This window comes from Marmota flaviventris, chromosome 14, assembly GCF_047511675.1.
Source record: "Marmota flaviventris isolate mMarFla1 chromosome 14, mMarFla1.hap1, whole genome shotgun sequence".
NCBI classification, from domain to species: Eukaryota; Metazoa; Chordata; class Mammalia; order Rodentia; family Sciuridae; genus Marmota; species Marmota flaviventris.
The window spans coordinates 23481794-23500460 of NC_092511.1; the positions used below are offsets into that span (position 1 = coordinate 23481794).

General features: G+C 33.9%; 1 protein-coding gene and 1 long non-coding RNA gene across 7 annotated transcripts in view; one reads left to right on the forward strand and one right to left on the reverse strand.

Annotated features, from left to right (window-relative positions):
- Lclat1 (lysocardiolipin acyltransferase 1) overlaps positions 1-18667 on the forward strand; it is a 178945-nt gene that overhangs the window by 106344 nt on the left and 53934 nt on the right. For all 6 annotated transcript variants that reach the window (XM_071601457.1, XM_071601461.1, XM_027933481.2 and 3 more), the window contains 2 exons: positions 7160-7306; positions 12689-12805. In XM_071601457.1, coding sequence (XP_071457558.1) covers positions 7160-7306; positions 12689-12805 — 264 coding nt within the window. The remainder of the gene's footprint in view (positions 1-7159; positions 7307-12688; positions 12806-18667) is intronic.
- The window catches only part of LOC114091111 (uncharacterized), a 91750-nt gene that overhangs the window by 21894 nt on the left and 51189 nt on the right, over positions 1-18667 (reverse strand). The gene's annotated exons all lie outside the window — the stretch shown is intronic.

Sequence of the window (18667 nt, forward strand, 5' to 3'; positions counted from 1 at the left end):
TGACCTGACATTTCTGTTAAAAGTTTGATATTAATTGTCTCTTGTAGAAGAAATTAATAAAGTGTCTGTGTGTGTGATTTAAAAAAAAAAAAAGAAAAAAGAAAAATGTCCTGTAGAGGGCCTAGGGTTGTAGCTCAGTGGTAGAGTGCTTGCCTAGCATGTGTGAGGCATGGGTTCTATTCTCAGCACCATGTATAAATAAAATATAGTAAAGGTTCATCAAAACTAAAAAAATATTTTAAAAAAATTGTCCTGTTGCTAATGGAGTGCAAATAGATTGTTGTTTCCAGCTAACTTTATGGCCACTTAATAATAACTCGTGAAATCAAGTATTAAACTTAAAAAGTGTCATTAAAGTCCATTTTTTTGGTGATTTTGTACCAAGAAATGAGTGTGCTTTTTGTGCCCATTCAACTCTTGGCTTCTTGGTTTCTCTGGATCATTAATTAATCACACTTGAGTGGCAGAACAGTCGAAGGCTTTTAGAAAGCATAAAAATAAGAGTAAATATACAGAGATAAAAACTGAAGATTTAAAAACTGAATAAGTCATGTACTAAACTAAACATTTTACTGATCTGACCTCATGATTTCAAATTAAATTCTGGGGTTCTAAAGCTGAATATAATGTTGAAATCTAGGAATATCATAGATTGTAATGTATCTAGATGGTTCTGAATGAAACCAGAGAGAAGTCTGCAGAAATAGCTTGGCCATTCTGATGAATGAGTGCTTTTTATCCACTCTCACTTTTTAGGATGTGCAAAGACTACGAGTGGAACAGGAGTTCCTGTGGTGGTCTGCTTTCACAGAGTAATCAAAACTGGGTAGGAGGCAGTTCATAAATTCACCATCCCAAAATATAACCTATCTGCCAAAATGGTAAATGATTTTTTTTTTTGGTCAAAATTACTTTAAAAAATGACTAGAATTTATTTTAAGTGCCTTTGGTAATTTTATATGCATTTTTCTTTGTAAAGATGATGAATAAGAACAACTCAGTTAAAATCTGTTGTATATCTGATCAACACATTGTAGAAACATGAGTACAATGCATAGTGCTATTAAACCTGACAGTGCTGCAGGGCAGGGGTTGTATGTGGATAGGAAAGCAATGATTTAAGTGTTCATATTTTCAGTTTTATCTAAATTTCATGAATTCATTTACAAATGTTAGTAAAGTACACTCATGTATTGCTTAATGATGAGAATATGTTCTGATAAAATGTGCCATTATTAGCTGATTTTGTTGGTGTGTAAACATGGCACAAAATTATACAAACTAAGATGGCTACAAAGTCACTAGGCAATATGATTTATAAAACCCAACATTATATATGTGGTGTATTGTTGACCCAAACATTACTATATGAGACACAACTATATAAATTTATGTTAAGATGTCATTGCTCACATATAGTTTTAAGAATAACTAAACTTACTAAAGTCATCTTGATTTTACTATTATATATTAAACACAAAGGATGGCTGTTTTTCTGTTTAAGATGTTTATAATGCCAAATTTTATCCCCTTTAAAAAGAAAAACACTCCCTTTCCCACCTAGCTTCTTCCTATTTGAAGTGGACTTTCACTAAAATTGCAACAAAGCCATGACTGTCTTTGACTTCATCTAGTTTGGTGGACACTCCTTTTAGTTTAACAAAATTTCCTGCTATTCCCCTGCCTCATAACTCAGAAGAATAAGATGAATATGTTTGTAAATTGGAAAAGACTTGCCACAAGACTCAGTACTAGGAACACTTCACTGTTGCAAGCTTCATCACCTGGAGAAGATACATGTGCCTCCTCACCCAAAGTAACTCGGCCCTCCTGGAAGCACTTACTGCCAGTATACTAGAAGCTCCATCTGTGACTCTTCCAGTTGAAGATTCCTGGCTACTTATTCTATACGATAGTAAAAACTTAAGTTGTTACTTTCACAGCAAACTTTCTGTTGGCCTTCCCTTCTTTAGTGAATTGATGAATTATGACTTCTGTTGTATCTAAGTCACAGAGTTTCATGGCCAGCCGTCTTCTCTGTGTTGTTCCATTTATTTTTAAACAACTAAAGACCAAAGATGATGTTTGACTCATTTCAACAACAAACCTTTCTGGTGTGCACATCCTATCACAGAGGATGAAGGTACTAATGCTGGCTATCCTAGCCTCTTGTTAGCAGGGATGATTGTTTGAGCCAGTCTCATCAAAGGGACAGAGGGAGGCTTTTGGGAGGCTCTGGGAAAGATCTTCCTCCTCAATAAGAGAGAAGAGTTTGATGGGATTGTGCTGTCCTGTTCTGCATTTATATTATTATGAGAGCTGTGATACTTGGAGCTTCTGTAACCTGTGGATCTGGAAGAGAGGGCCTCAGAAGGGTGGCAGGTAAAAAATGAGGTACTGAGTACTGAATCAACACTGGGGCCAGACTTTGTATGTGAGAAATTTAAACCCAGATTATTTAAATCTAGACTTTTAGGTTGCTGTTCTGTTATTTATAGCCACAAGCATTCTGTGTCACTTGCTTTCCCTTGTTTCACCAAATTGTGAAGAAAAATACTCATTGACTGGTTGACTCATGGAATGAATTTTATTAAATGCTTATCATGACTCAAGATTTTTATGAAAACTATCAAGTGAAGTATAATAGACAGAGCTTATTAGATACATTCTAGTTCTGTTGCCTAGAAGATGTACACACATCTTTGCTTATATTTGGACACATAACAGATCATTTCATTTTAGAATTTGTACTGGTAATTGAAAAATAAGTTTTTGTAATTGTTAATTTTTTTAGTTTCATTTGCCAGAGTTGCTTGGCTGAGATGGGTTTTGATCTTTGAGAGTAAGGTTGTAGCAAGAAGATTCATGAAAAGAAAGGTTATATTCAGTTAATTTAGTAACTTATGTGCCAGATGGTATACTAGGATTCTTTCTAGGATCACACTGAGAATTAAATAATTTAGGGAGATGGTGTTGAGATCTTAGTAACTGAATTGAAGCTTTTGCTTTGAATATGTTAGCTTTTGAACACAGTATAAGCCCTGAGCTACATGGAAATTGACATTTTCCTTGATGGGAGAAATAACTCTAGGCTTTAAGGTTATCCATTCAATCATTGCTGAAGTTAATACAATTGGCTACCTAAATTGACTATCCTGTTGATATGTGTCATTGTTAACATCCCAGTGAGATACACATTCCTCCAGGCTGCAAGGCATCCCAAGAATGAGCTAGGAGGCCTATAGGACTTTTATTGTCCTCAGTTCTGCTGAAAATTAAGGAATTCTTTTCCTTGAATTAGTAGTTACATTCTGAAATTTTCTAAAAGATATGCTTTTGTAACAGGGTAATTTTAGGAGAAAGCAGTAAAATAATTTGGTATGAACTTTAGAGTTTTTATACCTGCTTTGTATTTAATGGAAATGCACAAATAAAATGAGTCTTATCAGTTCTGGAGTCAGAATTCTATTTTGGGTTCTGTTGGGCTAAATGGAACCAGGCATTGGCAAGCCTGGTTCCTTTCTGTAGGCCCTGGTAGGGTCTGTTTTCTTGCCTCTTCTAGCTTCCATAGCCCTTGGGATCCTTGGTTTTTTAGCCCCTTCCACCATTTTCAAAGACAACAAGAGTTGGTTGAGTCCTTGTCACACATTCTGTCACTCAAATATTGAGTCTTCTTGGGTCTCTCTCTTCCACTTTAAAAAAGAAAATATATTTATTTATTTATGGTGGTACTGGGAATTGAACCCAGGGTCTTACCTATACTAGTCAAGCACTCTACCACTCAGCTACATACCTGGCCCTTTTTAAAATTTTTTACTTTTGAGAGAGGATCTCACTAAGTTGCCCAGGCTGGCCTCAAACTTGTGATCCTCTTGCCTCAGCTCCTGAGTATCTATGTTTACTGGTATGTACCACCATACACTGGCTCTCTTCCACTTTTAAGTACCCTTGTGATTACTTTGAGTCACTAGAATAATCTAGGATAATCTCCCTATCCTAAATTCAGTTGATTGACAACCTCAATTCCTTTTTGCCATGTAATCTAATATTCACAGTTCAAGGAATTAGGGTATGGACATCTTGAGGAGGCATAGTTATTTCTGCCTAACACATGATAGTTGCTACAGGGATGTCTCTAATCATAGGTCCTTTTGGTGTTGATAATCTTTCTTTGTGGAGTGTAGTGAAATTTGCAGTGTTTTCATCCATTTTTCTCCATTTTGTGGTTTTTAAAATTTGAAATTATGTTTAGAATTAAGTTTGCTTTGAATAGTATTTAATTGCTTTATCATATTTTGATTTCTATCTTGTATTTTCAGCACAGGCACATTTGAGACCTAATAATACAGGTATACTACAATAGGATTATTATAGGACAAGGTCATAAAGTTAATTGTTCACTTTTACTCAATGTTTTTAAGAGCCAGACCTTTATGGAAATTATTCATTTTAGAAGAAGTATATAGAGAGCCTTACCTAATTTGTAATGTGAGTTAAGGGACAATACAGCTTCTCTAACTTTGTCTAAATAGCATATGATAACCTGATAGAAATTGCAGATTTGAGAACTTTACTCATTAATTAATTTCTGGGTTTGTTTGTATAACTGCTTTTGGTTACATATAAGTACACACTCAGTAAATGAAGTGTTTTCTCATGATCTTTGTGATATAATATTTTCACATAAAATTTGCATCTGTTCATAGTACTTTTAATTCTCATTTAATACAGGCAGTATTTCCTTGATCATACCCCTATCCATTCAGAATTGAAAATACTTTTGAAGGGAATAACTATCTCTTCCACAGGACTTTTTGCCTCCTGTGTCATATTCATAATCCCACAATAGATAATAGCCCATACCATACATTATGAATATGTAAACAGTGGTGATAAATTAGCACCTATCTTTGAGATTTAGTATTTAGAGCACTAGGAGAGTAGTGATGTTTTTGTGATTCCCTTAACTGTTTTAGGGAGGAAAAAAAAGGTGAATAGACTTACTTTTTATTGAGAAAGAATGAATAAGTAATACACATTCAAGTAAATAGATCTTTGTAGCCAACTTTAAAGTCTGGTAAAAGGGAATAAGTCAAATAAATTTTGGTTCTAAAATTATGGACTAGGTTTGGACAATGGAAAATGCTCAGGGGTTACTCACATCTGCTGTGGGAATGCAGTGCTGATACTATAAATGGGATTTCAGAAAGATGGTGGCCATAGAGCTATGCCAGTATCCACAGATTCTCTTTATAAATTTGCCAGGTGCCCAACCCTTGCCTGGAGAAATTCAGCATAAAGACAGTATGTCCTACAGGGGGAAAAGTATTAAAAAGACAAGTTATATAGCCGAATTCTAAATTTTATAACTTGCATTGTCATTAATTAGCTCATAAAAGTATGAAATAAACATCATAAATTTTGAGGATCTCAACAGGTTAAAAAATATGAGTATCTGTTGCTTTAAACATGGATAAAATATGCACTCGTGACAGTGAAAGGGGAGGGAAAAAACTTACAAGATGTTCCTGTGACTTTTATGGAAAAAAAAAGGAGAGAAAAACATTTAAGCTAAAGGAAGTAAAAAAAGATTCAAAAACATCAGTGATATGTAAATGAACATAAGAAAGCACAGGCTCCATGGGGAAGAATCTCAGCTCTTCAGAGGAGAGATTCAAGAGGTTGAATTTAGCCATTTTATATCTATTCTGGAATTCCAGGACCATACAGAATATGAGAAAAGTGTTACAGCAAAACCTCAGGGATACTGCTACCATTCTCTTTCCCTAAGGGGGACTTTTTCTTACATGAAAGGGAGAACTGCATTCCACCTGTCAGCTCAGCATAGGACATCCTTCATAAATATGAAAACAGAACCAAATTGGTAGACATTTGAGATGAATAAAAGGTTTTAAAGAGAATGAGTTTTGTACTAAAAAAAAAATGAAAAAGTCTAATCTCTGAGTAATAAAAGATTTTCTAAAAATAATTTAAATTGTGTGTAATTAATATCCTTAGAGGAATCTAGGTATATATTGCACAGAGACTGTTTAGTATATAGTCTATAATTATTTAAAACTTTAGCTGTGGGGCCAGACAGCCTGTGTTTGAAACCTGGTTTTACCACTAACTAGTTGTTTGGGTCTCATTGTGCCTCAGTTTCCTCACCCAAAATAGGGATAATAATTTACCAACTAATTTTGAAAATTAATACATAGAATAGCACCAGGCACACAGTAAACATTACTTTTATTATAATCACGCGAACTCAGAAAAATTGGCTAATATGAAAAAGAAATAATTGTAATCTTGAGAATAAGAAATATGATTGTTGAAATGAACTCAATTCCCTGTGGTCCTAGGTGAAATTTCTGACAGAAAGAACATTGGGTTGACCTAGGTAATTATTGTGTGTGGCCCAAGTTTTCCATGTGGGCTATTACCCAGACTATAGATAGGTCACCTTGAGCCTGGCATCTCCCATAGTAGTTCCAGTCTCCATGGCAAGGGAGAGCTAGGTGGTCATCTGAAATAAGGCTGATCTAGGGCTGCCTTTTCATCAGCAAGGCTCATTTGCCCTGGAGAAAGGCAGTGTGACCACAGTATATGCTCCAGCCAACATGTTACTAGTCATTGCACAATTCCCCTTTTCTTTTAAATAAAGTGACTACCATTGAAAATAGCAATTGCATTTAGAGATTGAGTAATACAAGAAAGTAAATATTCAAGAGAATACAATAAATGACCTGACAACAGTTCTTTTTTTACTGCTTTGTAAACCTTATAACACATTCTTTTATCTTTTGTAGATAGCTTGGTTAAAATGTCTGTTTTGTTAGGATTCTTAAAACCTTGGATGAGTTAGTGATAAATATCAGGGAAATTTATTGCCTTGATATTTTAATAGCTAGTTTGGGCTTGAAAAGAGATTTTTGAGAATTTTGCAAATTCCAAGATAACCTTTAAACCCTCTTAAAAATATATTCTGGTTTATCTTTTATTATGTAACCCAAAATTAGTGCTGAATTTATGGCATATCAGGGTTGGTTATTATGATAGTAAATAATTTATACTAAAATTAAAAACTTGAAAAGTTATACATAATAATATGTAGATATTGGTAATGAAACTGCGCAAATGTTCGTTAAATTTATTCCAGGTTGGGCCATGCAGGCTGCTGCCTATATCTTTATTCATAGGAAGTGGAAGGATGATAAGAACCATTTTGAAGACATGATTGATTATTTTTGTGATATCCATGAACCACTTCAGCTCCTCATATTCCCAGAAGGGACTGATCTCACAGGTAAGACAGCCTGGGTTTATATCACAGAATTTTAAAGCATCTAGTTAAAACTTCTTATTCCTTGGATGAAGTAACTGAATACCAACAAGATTACTAGATCACCCCCAAGGTCACTCATGTAATCAATAGGATGTCAGGCCCAAGACACTATTTAATTTATAGGACCCAGGATTCCAGCCCATGGAATTTATTATAGGCAAGCCCAAGTGATTGTTGTTATTCACAACTGCTATCCTAGAACTTTACATTTTAGCCCCAGAATATATTTTAATATTTCAACCCTTTATCTTTATGTAAGCCAGTTTTTAATCATATTTTTGGTGAAGTTTGTCCCGCCTTCTGTTCTATATATTCTCTTGTCTGCTTTCAAGGTATTTATTTATCCTTTAAACTCTTTTTGCTTTCAGTGTCTTCCTTACAGAAAAGAATCTGATAGTAACTAATTTCAATTATTGTTGATTTAAGTTAACTTAATTACCTTTCTTTTGATATTTAAACCTTATTCCTCTTATAGGCAGGAAAGACATTATCTCTTCCTTAAAAACAAAACAAAACAAAACAAAACAAAAAAACAAAAAACAGCCATCATTGAGGTATAGAGGGAAAACAGGAGGACATGTTTAGAACTTTCTATCATCCCAGATATCAAAAATATTAAAAACAAAATATTGTATACTCTGGCCATGCACAATGGTGCACACCTGTAATCCCAGTGGCTCAGGAGCTGAAACAAGAGAATCACAAGTTCAGATCCAACCTCAGCAACTTAGTGAGACCCTAAGCAAATTATCAAGGCCCTAAGCAATTTAGCAAGACCCTGTCTCAAAATTAAATAAATAGGCTGGAGATATAGCTCAGTGGTAAAGCACCCCTGGGTTCAATCCCCAGTACAAAAAAAACAAAACAAAACTTTACAGTCTATCATAGTTACTAACTTAGTGTTTTCTACCACACTTATTTAAACCCCAGGTCATTTTTACAGATCAAACCTTCTTTTGCAGTCCAGAATGTAAGATGGATAAAAGTGAAACTATCCTGGTTGAATACTGGGAGGAATGATGCAAACAGGGCATAGCTTCCATAGGAAGCAATTCTAGAGAATCCTTGGACTTGAAAGAGCAGAATTTAACTTTAATACCTTAAAGGTATCTTTCAGGAAAGATACAGCAGCACATTTAAAGGATCCAGTGGATGAATGTGTGCCGCATGAGGAAAAACAGACAAAAGCAGAGTAGATGGAAGTCTAAAAATCACAAATAGTATGGAAAGGAAAAACATGTACTAAACAAAGAAGGGCAACCCTTAGAGCTTAAAAAAGAGAACAAGTCAAGTAAATATTAATTTAAAACATGGACATAATTTATGGAACAAATTACCCAAAAAAAGTTCATAATAAAAAATAAAATTTACAGAAACATTTAAATAAGTGAGGATTGACTGAGCCACAACTGAGGTTGATAAGGGGAACTAAGGTATTTTGGGGAAACAGTTACCAAAGATAGCAACAAAGAGATCTTTGACTTATCTATTACAGATGGAGCTGAGCTAAATGAACCATGGAAATACTTATTACTTGGGCAGTCTCTAAAATACATGCTTATTGTGTAACATCTGTTTGATTTTATGGTTAAAATTTTAAAATCAGGATCAAAGGGGATAATATGAAGGCTAATATTGGCTACCTGTTGTTTAAGCTTGAAAATAGATCCATTGTAGGTTTTAAGTTAATTGATTTCCAGTGCCAAACTACCTTTAGAAATTAAACTGGAAAGATAGCCAATTTAAATTTTATAAGACTTAGAATGTATAAAGCCTAACCTTGGATATTGAAATGTCAGTTTCGTTTGATGGAGTATAGAAAACAATTGACTGAATTGCATCCTGATTTATTTTTGTGAATGACAAAATGTACACTAAAGAATGTCAATTTTGGAACTTTATAATAATAATAAAAATAATATAATAATGATAAATAAACGCTAATGGGAAAAAGTTCATATGTTGCTGCTCCTCTGGTACATTAGTGTTAACATGTTCCGTATATTAGTGTTAACATATTCCATATATTAGACCTTTAGAATCTATAAAATATATTCAAAATGTTTTTCATTTTATATTTTTTCTCAGGTTTCTTTTATAGGTGATGAACTTTACATCTAGTCGCAGGCGTTTGGAGTCCAGTGTGTTTCCTATTTCCTATTTTTAAAAAGTTTTTTATTTTAGTTGTAGATGGACACAGTATCTTTATTTTGTTATTTTTATGTGGTGCTGAGGATTGATTGCTGTGCCTCATGCATGCAAGGCAAGAGCTTTACCACTGAGCCACAACCCCAGCTCCTAAGTTAAAATGGCATTTACATCTTAAGGCCAAATTACAAAAGCCAGACTGTTTGCCCTAATGAAATAAAAAGTGGGGTCTGGTGTTTTGTTTTGTTTTGTTGCAGAATTATATGAGTTAGAAAAAAATGATTTGAAAAGGGCTAAGAAAATATTTTCAATTTGGAAAATTGAAAAAAAGTGTTTTTGGTTACCAGTTAACTTTCAATTTGAATTTTTAATGATAAAGCGAACATTTTATAGTTTTCTTTAAATTTTGAATTCAATTTGCTTGTACATTTCCAAATTAGTGCATTTAAATATGACCTTGCACACATTCTATCTCCATGTATTATTGTTTAACTTTTTTCTAATACTATGTATTAGAAATACATAATATATGTTAGTTTTGGAAAGTTCAGAAACATAGAAGGATTCACAAAAATTCTTATAATTTCACAGCTCATACATAGTAAACACTATTCTAATTTGGTCCATTTCTTTTGGGTCATTTGGTTACAGATACACACATACATAGGTGTCAATGTATATATGTATATACATACATATATAATCTTAAACAAAATTGAAAAACTAAGATCATACTTCGTTCTTTTTTCCTTCATGTTATATTGTAATATTCACATCATTATATATTCTTTGATAAAGGTTGAGTAGTTTTATATTATATTGACATATTGGTATTCTCCAGAGAAATAGAAACAGTATACCAATAGGGAGAAAGAGATTAAGGTTTATTTTAAGGAAGTGGCTTTTGCATTGATGAAGGCTTGGCCCATCCTCAGGTTGGAGCCCCAGGGAAGAGTTTCAGATTGAATCCAAAGGCTGCCTGGAGGCAGAAGTCCTTCTTCCTTGTGGAGAAGGGGAGGGCACACTATCTTTTCCTGTTAAGGCTTTCAGTTAATTTAGATGAGACCTTCCCACATGGTAGAAGATAGTCTGCTTTACTCAGTCTACAGATTTAGATATTAATGTATCTTAAAAAAAATATAATAAGTACTTTCACGGAAACATCTGGAATAATGTTTGACCAAGTACCTGGGTACAGTGGCTTAGTCAAGTTGACACATAAAATTAAACATCACAATTGGAATATTGTACTTTAGAGTTCCAGTTCCCTAATTTGGAAAGGAAAGCTTCCAGACTTTAACACAGTTACAATGTTATATACAATTTAACACCCTTGTATATAAAACATCTTCATTTAATAGATATATATGTTTCTGGATCTTTATGTACAAAACAGAGTTCCTTCTTTCATGAAGTTAATATGAGGGAAGAGATAAGTAAGTTACAAAAAGTAGGTCTGGTTGTCATAGGTGCTGTTCAGAAAAATGAGGCCAGATAAGGAGAGAACAACAGAAGAAGGCAGGATGCCATTGGATATAAGGTATTTAGGGCAGGCATCTCTACTCTTTCTGTGTAGGGACTAAATTTGAAAACCATGCATCTGTATGGTAGGTGGGAAAGGGGAAGAAAAGCTGCATAGACCTGAGGTGGGGACATGCCTGGCTGATTTGAGAAGGAGAGAGTGGCCTGCAGTCCTGTGGGTGGAAGGAGTGGTGTAGTGGAGGAGTTTCAGGGAGTGAGTTGATAGGAGGTTGTGGTCAGAAAGTAGGATGTTAGTGTAATTACTAAGAAGAACAGAGTCTGGGGATGGGTAGGTAAGGTAGGGTCAAGAGGAAAATCTGCATCTAATCTCTCTCTCTCTCTCTGTTTCTACTTTCCCGTGCTGTGACTGTACATTTTAGAACTATTTGTACTTGTTTGCACATGTATATGAGAATTCAGTTTTGTCTTCAGAATCCCCAGTTTTTGACAAATTGGAAGAGCAAACTAACAAGTAGTTACTTTTCTTATTTATGTTGTCTCTGGGATTCCTGATTCCATATAAGGTCTGCCATCTACTTGCAACAGAAATACTGTTTGTAGCCCCATGCCCACAACATTCAAAAACTAATGTAAACAGCTTTTTACTTTACATATTTAGGACCTTTCCTTTTTATTTGCTTAAAATATGTGGGTATTGGATTCCATTTTTTTTTTATTGTACCATGATGTAATACCTCCTATAAGAGTATTCTTTGAATATTTTAGTGTTATAGAATGCATCTGTGGTTTCTGGAGGTTTGGAGGGCTTAGTAAATTTACTCCTAGGAAAAGTTGTATTTATGTAAATGCGAAATTTGTAGAGTGTAGCTGAGGATTGCTGATTCTACCATCTGCTGTCATCAGAAGGTATTTTGTGATTGCTCCCAAAAGTCGAGGCCAAATTTCTGAATACTTTACTTTTACCAAATGTATTTGCTGAATAATGGGTTTGGTTCTTCTTGGAACTTGCAAGTTACCTCATGGAATGGAAAAAGAAGGTTTCACCAACAATTGGAACATACACTCTACTCTGTTAACTATATTCAGCCAAACCATCTTCAGATGTTTGTACATGATGTGCTAATCATGTGCCCATTCTGTTATGGAGTGGTTTTGGTTAGTAATATTAGCCTGTCCTTTGCCTGAGCAAGGCAGATATTTTACTTTGCATTGAAGGCCTAAATTATTGGGTTAAAAAAATGTTAATCTGATATATATGATTGCTAGTTGTTTCTTTTAGATAGCTAGATCCTTATATTTTGTTAGTTTTTAAGTCTTATTAGCATTTTTTTAAATTTTAGTACTTGTTTTAATTACATAAGGATTATTTTATTAAAGTTTTCATTTATTAGTATTTTATTTCAGTTTTGATTGCATATTGGCTTTTATGAAGTCTTCTAAAGCATTTAAAAGATTTGAATATAGATTTCAGGAAACTTTCATGTAAAAAATCTATTGATACCGTGTTATAAAAAGTTTTTAAAAATCCATTAAATTAGTCAAGAATCTTTGTAATGGCCTATCTAAAATGTTTGTATCTTCTTGGTATTCTGTATTCAGTTATTACAGAATAATACTTGCCATTTTTATTAAGGAAATTCTGCACTTCTTTCCTTACCTCACTATTTGTTACCCTTTATTTGATGGTTTCTAATGGTCCGTTGTTTTGTTTAGAAAACAGCAAAGCTCGAAGTAATGATTTTGCTGAAAAAAATGGACTTCAGAAATATGAATATGTCTTACATCCCAGAACTACCGGCTTTACTTTTGTGGTAGAGCGTCTAAGAGAAGGTAAGCACTCATCTCTTTTTTTTTTTTTCAATAAAGTGGCAAAATTGCTAAACTTTGTATGCTTTATATATAGGTCTTTACATTGTATAATGTTGACATCTGTGACACATAGTCAGCTTCACCTGGTAATTGCTACACTGCCTGTGCCTAATATGGAAAGTCTTTAATTATTATATAAGTAAAATTACGAAGTTCTTACTTCTTTCCCTTTGTTCCTTTAGTGTCTAATGTGCTTTAAGATACAAACTATAACCTGTTCAGTTGAAGCTTTTCAACAACTAAGCACTCATGATTTTAAAGAAATTTACACATACTGCCAGTCCAAAATCACATGGAAATGGTACATCAAGAGTGTTGTCCCTGTTAATTTGGCTTGTTTTTAAATTGTGTGTTTACACACATGTGGCATGGACATGTGAGCTTGGTATCACATTATCTGTGAATAGTGAGCCCATCAACCCATTGAAGGTCATGGAGGATATAATTCATCATCCCTGTGGAATAGGCAAAATGGTACCCAGACCCTACTCTGGTGATACTTCTTTCCTTCCTTTCTTTTCCCTCTTTTCCTGTGTGGTATCATTTACTGTAGAGTCTAATTTGGACTCATTCTTTTTGGTCACCAGTATGTTTTTTTTTTTTTAAAAAAAAAGGTAATTCTGACATCATGTAACACATTCATCTACTAGATGGCTCTGTTAACAATGTTTGACTTTGGAACACATCTTTTTGCTAAAAAAGATCTTCCTAAATGTAGGCAGGATACATTAATAATAATGAGAAATTATTTTATAGTGGATAAGAATATATTCATAAAGCCCTTTGTTCTGAAACCTTGGAAATGTTTTAAAAGCAAACTGATTCATAACTTTGCTACACACTTAGGAAATGTGTATTGCTTAGTCATTACTCAAAGCACTAACTAATAACCACAATTAGTAATTTTTCCTGTCAGAACTAGTTCTAATCCTCACCCTTACCCACCCAGCATATATTGAGAGAGAGAGAGAGAGACAGAGAGAGAGAGAGAGAGAGAGAGAGAGACAGATGATCCCTTTTGCTTCAGCTAGAAAACAAGATGGCAATTTAGATGACTCCATTTATTTCAGCTAGAAATGCAAAAATAAATATTGATTATTGTTAAAATAGTAATTGTAGCTAACATTATTTTAGCATTTAATAAATACCAGGCATTATGGTAGGTGTTTTTTACATCTAAATTCAATTAATTCTCATAACAACCCTACATTATAGTTGTCACTTGTAATACAAAACCAAAGCAGAAATTGAGGTGAAGAATCTCATCAAAGTTATTAAAATATAGGTCCTAACTGAGTAACACTTATACTTTCTATTATAACTTATTGGTTCTTGTATTTATAGTGTTTTTAGTTAATCAGATCTCCAAATCATAAATCACCTTTTTAACAATAGTGAGCTAGATGATTTTCTTCAAGAAACAATTAAAAGAAAGAAAAAAAAATAGGCCAGATCATGAAGGGATGGTGGTCGTAAGGTAGGTGGTTATGATGTTGTCTGAAATGGAGGAGGAGCAGGTACATACTAAGGAGGCATGATTTAGGACATTGTGGATAGCTCTGATGTCTAGAGGTGTGGTAGGGGTTTCAGGTGAACAGAGACAATAAGTTTCATCAAGGATCAGAGGTGAAGAGGATTTTAGATCTCATCTACTCTAGAGTACTAGAAAGGAAATCTTTTAGAAAAGAAATCTAAGAACCAGAAGGCAAGTGCAGCATAGTTTTTAGGTCTTTAGGCTTGTGAGATCTGTTTTTAACTACAAACTACATGAAAAAGAAGCTTTCTTTAAAACCATTATAATCACTCTTCCAGTGATATCCTGGAGACTACATAGTAAATTACCATAAAGTAACATCTTTACTGTTCACACTTGTAACTGAACTCAGGGCTGCTGCCATCTATTGAGCAGTTGTTAGCATAGATGGCTAAATGAGAAGTTCAGAACATTAAGAAGTTAAGTATAGCAGAAAATATTGAATAAGAGGTAATGTGAAACAAGAAAAGTTAGTTTCTGTAGATAAACTAACCAAGATAGAGAATACTTGGAAAGCATACTTATCTTAAATATAGCACCAGTTAGGTAAAATCACACAAATATGTTGTTTCGATAATAATAATTGCAGCAAGTTTACCTTTTGTACCTTTATTGCCACCATTTGTGTACTTGCTTTATAGTCCCTTATGTGTAGGACCTTCTGTGGAAGGTCCTACACATAAGGGACTCAGTCAATATTATTTGTATGTAATAATTTAAAAATTTTATCTGAAAAGTAAGACAATATAATATCCTAGCATGCTCTTTGCAGAGCATTTTGTATATACTGATAGGCATCTGTTATGGGTGATTTATTTCACGTGTACCTAATCACAGAGTCTTTCAGTATATGATTGTGTAATTTTTTTCTCACTGCTGGAATAAACCAAACTCAAAAGTAAGATGCTGACTTAGAGGAAAGGGTTCATCTGAAGAAGATTTTTTTTTTTCTGCCTGTATAACAAATTTATAATGTAGTTGTCATAACACCAAAAATTATTTACATTTGTCATCATCTCTGATGCTTTATCATGTTTAACAATAATATCTTAAATGTTTTATTTCAAATAAGTAATCATTTGGCCCACTCATTATTTGATTTTGTTGTACATTTTGTAAGCCAATTACTGAGTTGTAATCATGCAATAATTACTTTCACCATTGGGCGGCACAAGTGTGTGCATTTGAAACAACTTGAAATTAGGCTAGAGTAGCTATGAAATGGGGATAAAACACTTGCCATTTGTTTCATAGTATGTCTTTTATTTGAGATAACTTTGTCTTTAAGATATTACAGCATTCATGGGTAGAAAAGAATTATATTATTTTTAGATGCTCCCATGTATATCACATGGTTTAGTTAAATGCTATATTTTGTGTATAGTACATAGATATTATGCCAAATAATTATAAGAGTATTTACTAAAGAGAGATTGTGTACTACTGAAATGTTCAGGTAAGGCTTCTGAAAGATGCTGAATTTCCCTTGGACATTAGAGAGTACATGTGATTTGGACAGGCCGAGAAAACAAGGATGGCTAAGAAAGAGTACAAGAAAGGGCACAGAGTCAGGACCTGTATGGACCTGAGCAGTCACCTAGGAAGAAAATCAACCCAGTAGAGCTAAAGACCACTTGTAAAGCAAGAGACAATATTTAAGAAGGTTGTTTGGAGTCATTAATATAAAAAAATTTAATACCCCAAACAGTCACAATTTTAGTTTGTGTGTTTCCAGATGAAGTCATTTTGTTCTACACTTGTTCTCATTTGCACTGAGAAAACTGGAAGCAAAAGCAGTAGACCAGTCATAGATAGCCAGTGTTCATCAGCATTGTCATATCATTTTAACTTCTTGGACTTTTTGCTTAGTTCACAGCTATCTGCTGACAATCCAGTCTGTTTGTTGTCTGTAGTGACTTTTTCTAGGAGGCCAGCAGAGGCCATCACTGTGTGGCTCACATTCCATTTGTTTCAATCTGTGAGCCTGTCTCAGGACTGCAAGTCAGTTACCCTTCCTAATAGCCAGCCTGTGGTAGAGGGCAAGGAAGAAAGGCAGACTGACAAACTACTAAAATATGGGGTGCCTTGTATACCATGTACTCTGACCTTTTCATGTGGCTTTTTATTGCTGGAAACCATTTATGAAATACAAGAAGAACTTTCCCTTATATTTAAAAAAAAAATGTTATTGTACAATAGACCTTTGACATTTGCTAGAATATTTTTCTGAGACCTTTTCCAGTTCCTGAAATTTGCAAATATCTTTGTAGATTAGCAGTTGACTTTCTTTTGAGGTCATTGTACAAGGAACAAAACTTCTGTCTATTGATGGTGATAAATAAAGTACAACAAAATACTGACTAGTGGGTAAGTACATAGGTCACCCAAGTGACTTGGAGATACATACATGAAGCAGAAATTATTCAAATTTGCCTCAGCAGAATTATATACCATATGTTAGAAATCTTTGGGGTCTCTCCATGTCATGTCTTCAGGTGCCATAATTTATGAGTGGCAATTCTTTTGTTTTCTCTTTTCATTTTATCCTCCCCCACCTCTAGTAGCAAAAAATCTGAGCTGTTCATTTAGGACAGATCTTGTCATTGTGTTTAATGAAAAGAAGCATGACAACCTTTAAAAAAAAAAAAAACAAAAAAACACACCATCTAACCTTTATCAAGTACCTACCATGTGCTAAGGATTGAATCGTACCCATGTTTTTTTACCTTGCCCATGCAGTAGAATCAACCATGGAGGCTTGCAAAAATATCCAGGCTCAGACCTGCTGAATCACCCTGAGTGTTGCATCCTAAGCTCATAACTACTCTCTGCTCACCAGCCACTCTCATCCATATCACTTAATTCTCCCAACCAAGCCAGGCAGTAGCTTGCCCTATGCTACACCTGATCAAACTAGCTCCCTTTAGCAGCTTGCCCTGGGCCTTACAGCTACTGAATAAGGGTACCATAAATTAAAGTCAGGTCTGTTTGATGCTAAGGCCCATATTCTTTGCACTATAATTAATAAGTTTATAGTTTTTCTGTTCCAAATATTACAAAAACATCTTCTTTGTAGGTTTTTCCCTCCTTTTCCAAAATTTCTCTGTGATCTCCTTGGCTGTATGTGAGTTTTGTTTAAGTGGAAAAATACATAAAGGATTTCCTTTATTGTACCTTTTAGTTTTTCTGATTCCTACATTTACCAATTACTTATCCATTTCCCTCATCCTTAGAGAACACTTGGAAAACACACTTATCTTCAAATATAATACCAATTATGCAAATAGGTTGTTTCTATAATAGCAATTGTGGAATGTTTAAGTACTCTGACTTTTCTTGTTCTTGACTTGCTTTATATTTCTACTAGAGTATAAACAACAACAAAAATGACAACATTGTGTTTCAAGTTGTGGTTTCCCTTTTTTTTTCTTTTAGTCATTAAGTCTCAAAACTAGCTTTGTGATTTGATTTTCTGAACACTGACTCACTTTCTGTGAAAAAGAGATAGTATTATTTTTATTATAAAAACTTTTTTTAAAAAAGGCAAATTATTCAATTATAAAGAAGAAAATAAAGACATGATTTTAACCAGTTACTTATCAGAAATATTGTGCCCATTCTTTTACACAGTCTTCCTGTTTTTTTCATATGTAGCAAAATTAGAGTCAAATCATATATCTTGTTTCGTAAAGTTTTTTTTTTTTAACTTAGTACATTGTGAACATTTTCCCCCGTCTTCACTTAATTTTTTCAGTATATTTACGTATGTGTGGTACTCTATCACATTACTGTTTAACTAGGCTCTGTTGTTCAAAATTAAAATTAAAATTCCAATTGTCTACTCTTATAAATAATACCAAAGTATGCAAAAATCTGAATGTTTTCTTAGGATGAATTTCCAAGTAAAGTTACTGAGTTAAAAAATATTTATTTTCTCACTTTGAGTTGGGCATGGTGGCACATAGTGTCCAACTCGGGAGGCTGATGCAAGAGTATGGCAAGTTTGAGGCTAACTCAACTTAGGGAACACTCTGTTGCAAAATAAAAAAATACCAAAAGGACTAGGGCTGTAGCTCAGTGGTGAATGCCCCTGGGTTTAATCCTCAGTACCACCAACCAGAAAAAGTAAAAAAAATATATATATATTATTTTTATTTTATTATTTTTTTCAACCTCCAAATTCTATCATGATTGCCTTAGAGCCATCTCTTGTAGACATCCCACTTTCCTATACTCCCTTCCTGGCCCCAAGCCTTCCTGTCTAATTGGTCTCTGGTTTCTTCTTTACT